We start from the raw sequence: 4380 nt of genomic DNA on the forward strand, positions 1-4380 counted from the left end.
AAGAGCCCCAGGTCTTTTTATTTTTATTTTTAATTCTTTTAAAGAGAAATGCCCTGAGGCCGGCGAGGAGCTCGGCGGTGCCCTGGCCCTACCGTGCCTGTCCCCAGCCTCTCCCCTCGTGGTGGCTTTCCCTTCCCAAAGCCTCCGGATGCCTCTCGGGGAGCTTTCTCCGCGGATGGAGCCGTTCCCTGGTGTTGCCATGGAAATTCGGCAGGCTCATCCTCTTCTCCGCAGCCTCCAGGGCTCCCCGCGTACCGGAGACAGATGGGGACGGGCCAACTCGGGGACTTTTTCTTGCGGGAGAGCGACAAGAAAGTTCTGGTCCGGGGGCTGGCAGCAGGCGACCAAGGGCCAGGTGCCCGGGGAGAAGCAGATCCGGGTGCCATCACCACCGGGGCACCCTCGGGTGGAAGCAGCAGGTGATGTTTTCCACGCACACCCACGTTCCTGCGTGGTTTAGGCATCCTCCATCCTTTAACGCCCACGGGCCGCCCTGCATAGGTACTTTGGGGGCTCTCCAGGCTCCATGCAAGGGGCTTCAGCCCAGCTGGGACCCTCCTGCTGCAAGCCTGGTGCCCGAATCATGGGAAAACCTCAAAGCCCGCGGTGCCCGGGCTCCTTCCCCGTGAAAAACAGGACATCTCCCAGCACCCCCAGATAAACCCGAGCCCTCATTCATCCGAGGGCTCCCCGTGCGCCGTGGGTCTCTTTGGAGGATTTTCCCCCTCTAACAGGCTTAGTGCCTCCCTTTGTGCGTGCCGCCGGGGCTGAGCCTCTCCTCTCCTCCCCTCCCGGCAGGTCCGGAGCCAGCGCTGAGCGCAGGAGGCATGGGCAGCGCCGGCCCCGGGCTGACCGCTCTGCCCCCCGGCCGCCTCGCCCGGCCCGACGCTGCCCCCCTGCCGCCCCCCTGGGACCCCAGCGCCCGTGCCTGGGGCTGCCCGGACAGCCCCAGCCCCCCCAGCACCCCCGAGCAACCTCTCCCAGCCTTCTGCCTCCACTACTTCGACATGCTCTACTCGGAGGACATCGCCTGGGCTTCCAAGGGCATGGGGGAGACGTCCCAGAGCGGTGCCCCCGGGGGGCGAGGCGAGGCGCAGAAGGAGCCGGAGCAGTGCCCCGTCATCGACAGCCAGGGTTTGGGGCTGGGGGCCGAGGGGGACCTGCAGGGCGGCCTCCCCTTGGAGGAGCACTCGCTGGAGCAGATGCAGAGCATGGTGGTGGGCGAAGTGCTGAAGGACATCGAGACGGCCTGCAAGCTCCTCAACATCGCCGCAGGTGGGTGCCTGTGCCCGGCGGGGGGGGGGTGCCCCCGGCCCTCCCCACGGGGTGGGAGCGGGGTCGGTGCCATCTGGGGAGGGATGTGCCGGGGCTGCAGGTCCCGATGCATTCACAACCCCAAGCGTCGCCCCAGGACGGGGCTGGTTGCTAAAATAAAATGCCCCTCGCCCCTGGTGGCTCGGGGAGAAGCTGAGCCCTTGCTGTAGGGTGCTGGTGGCACCCCGGGGTGCTGCAGCCGCGGAGCCAGGAGGCGGTAATGGGGAGGAAAAAGTGGGACTTTTTAAAATCCCATGAAAATGGGATTCCAGGGAAACGTGGGAAATTGGGAGCAGTTGGATGAGTGGGTGAGGTATGGGACAGCCCGGAGCAGGGAGCTGCTTAGGGTGTCACCACCACAAGGCCAGCAGCTTCGGGATGCGCGTAGGTCCCTGCAGGCTGCCCGCTCCCCAAAGGATTTGGGGTGGTGCAGGGAGGGGGCTTCCCAAAGCGAAGGAGGTGGCACGGGGACGGTCCCACTGCCCGTGGGGCGCTGCGGGAGGCTGGGAGCGGGGTGCCCCTGCATGGGGCTGGGGGGGCTGCGCTCACCGCCTGGCCCCGGCCCCAGACCCCGCGGACTGGAGCCCCGGCAACGTGCAGAAGTGGATCCTGTGGACGGAGCACCAGTACCGGCTGCCGCAGATCGGGAAGTCCTTCCAGGAGCTGTCGGGGAAGGATCTGTGCGCCATGTCCGAGGAGCAGTTCTGCCAGCGCTCGCCCGTCTGCGGCGATGTCCTCCACGCTCACCTCGACATCTGGAAGTCCGGTAAGGTGCGGGGACCGGAGGGAGCCGGGAGTGGGTGATGCTGTGCTGGGGGAGACACTCGCTGACCTCCCACTCCTCCCTTCCAGCCGCGTGGATGAAGGAAAAAGCTGCCCCGGGGGATGTCAGATACTGCGGTGAGTTCTGCACGGGCTCAGCTCCACCAGCTGGACAGGGAGCCCGGCCCTTGGTGTGTGTCTGGGGTGGTGGAGAGGCTGCTCCCTGCTTAATTGCAATTATCCCTCGTGTTGGCACCCGTGGGATTGCGTTCCCTCCGCCCGAGGGCTTCCACATGGTGCAGCAAAGGGGGAAAAGCTGCAGGAACCGCGCCGGCCCCATCCTGCAGCCGTGCGTCCTTGTGGGGCTGCACGAGGGCTGGACGGAGCTGTTCTCCCTGCAAGACGTGGAGCAGAAACCAGTGCCCCCGTCCCCATCCCTGGGCTGCGGAGGGAGCCGCACGCACCGAGCCGGGCTTTCTGGCAGCCCCCTGGGCAGCGCAGGGCAGCGGGGTCCCTCTCCCCAGCCTCACTTGTCCCCGTCCCTTCCAGGGGGTGACACCAGCTGGGCGGACAGCGAGGTGGACTCGTCCTGCGCCGGCCAGCCCATCCACCTCTGGCAGTTCCTCAAGGAGCTGCTGCTGAAACCCCACAACTACGGGCGCTTCATCCGCTGGCTCAACAAGGAGAAAGGTGGGCGGGCGGGCGGGCGGGCGCTGCAGCGGCCCCGGGGCCGTGGAAGGGGGAGCGAGGCGGTGACCCCGACGTTCCCATCCCCGCTCCCCTCGCAGGCATCTTCAAGATCGAGGACTCCGCGCAAGTGGCTCGCCTGTGGGGCATCCGGAAGAACCGCCCGGCCATGAACTACGACAAGCTGAGCCGCTCCATCCGGCAGTATTACAAGAAGGGCATCATCCGGAAACCCGACATCTCCCAGCGCCTCGTCTACCAGTTCGTCCACCCGGTCTGAGCGGCGCAGGAGGGACAGGGGACCCCCGCCGCCTCCCTCTGCCTCCCCGACCTCACGAACCAGCAGCCAGCACTTAAGGACCGGGGCTGGGGTACCGGGAGGCTCAACCCCGCCGGCCACGGATTGCAGGGACCCCCCCGCCCCCAGACCCCAGCCTTGGAGCGGGGACGAGCCTCCAGCTCCGAGACCACCCCCGGAGTGCCCAGCTCCGGGGCCAGGACCCTGCACGGAGCCTTCGTCTCCCGCGAGCGCTCCTGGCTGAGGGTGGCTGTGGATTTTGGGGCCGGCGGAGGAGACGGGGATTTGACCGGGACAAGATAAGGGCTGATGTGTTTGTGGCTGGGGTGGGGGCTGCCCGAAGCCTTGGTGCCTTTCAGCAGGGATCAGGGTGGGAGCGTGGACACCCCGGTGTCCTGCCTGCGGGTGTCTTGTTGTCCCCACGCGCCGTCCTCCCTCCTCTGCAGCCTTGGGCATCAGCAGGACACGGGGCCAAGAGCAGCCCCCAGCAGGAGACCCCAAAATCCCCATGGCATCGCTTGTCCCAGCACGGGGGACCACCAGGACCACGCTCCCCTGCAGCCAAACCCTGTCCCCACGCCACCACCAGGCTGTGGGGCCTGTCCCCTTCGGCGCTGGTGACCCCGTGCGCTGCAGCAGGGCTGCTCCGGATTCACCCCAAAACCCAGCTCCTGGCTGTTGGGGATGGGGTGGGGGGGATCTGCCCCTTGCTGCAGCTCAGCCCTGAGGTGCCGAGACTGGGACCACCCAAATTTTGGGCCTCGGGGGATAGCGGTGAGGCTCGTCCCCCACCCCCAGGCAGGGGCTGCAGGTGGCAGGGGAGGACAAACCCGGGCACGGGGCACGAGCGGGTCCGGTGGCTGCGGATCTGCCCCGTGCCGGAGCAGCCGGGCACCACGGGGCAGGGGGGAGCCCCCCAGCTCCGGGCTTCCCACACCCGCTGGTGGGTTCCCAGTGGAACCAGTGGGCTCGAGACCCCGGGAGGGAGGCATCCCCACCTCGCTGGGTGCGTTGCCCCAGTCTGCACCGTGCGTTTCCCAACGGGAGCAAAATGCCAGCACGGGACCTCAGCTCCAACCCCTTCTGAGCCGGGTCCCCAGCCTCAGGCACGGGGACCCCCAGAGCACCCAGGTCCCCATCCCTGGGCTCCTCCCTAAGTTCTGGATTTTATTTTGCCTGCCCGATTCCTGCCTTTAGGAGAAGAGAGCTGCCAGCTCTGCTGCTTCCCTCCGGGAGACGAATCCGAAGCGCCGCTCTCTGAGCCAGGACTTGGACGCAAACCCAGGGACTGTTGAAGCTGCACATTTCACAAGGGTCTA

General features: G+C 67.1%; 1 protein-coding gene across 1 annotated transcript; it reads left to right on the top strand.

Moving 5' to 3' along the window:
* Positions 1-827: 827 nt before the first annotated feature.
* SPDEF (SAM pointed domain containing ETS transcription factor) lies at positions 828-3766 on the top strand. Its single transcript, XM_040535439.1, has 5 exons — positions 828-1275; positions 1883-2080; positions 2167-2214; positions 2626-2766; positions 2865-3766. Exons 1-5 carry the CDS (start codon positions 828-830, stop codon positions 3041-3043), a joined length of 1014 nt encoding a protein of 337 aa, XP_040391373.1. The 3' UTR covers positions 3044-3766.
* Positions 3767-4380: the final 614 nt, after the last annotated feature.

The sequence above is a fragment of the Cygnus olor genome, chromosome 24 (genome assembly GCF_009769625.2).
Source record: "Cygnus olor isolate bCygOlo1 chromosome 24, bCygOlo1.pri.v2, whole genome shotgun sequence".
NCBI lineage: Eukaryota > Metazoa > Chordata > Aves > Anseriformes > Anatidae > Cygnus > Cygnus olor.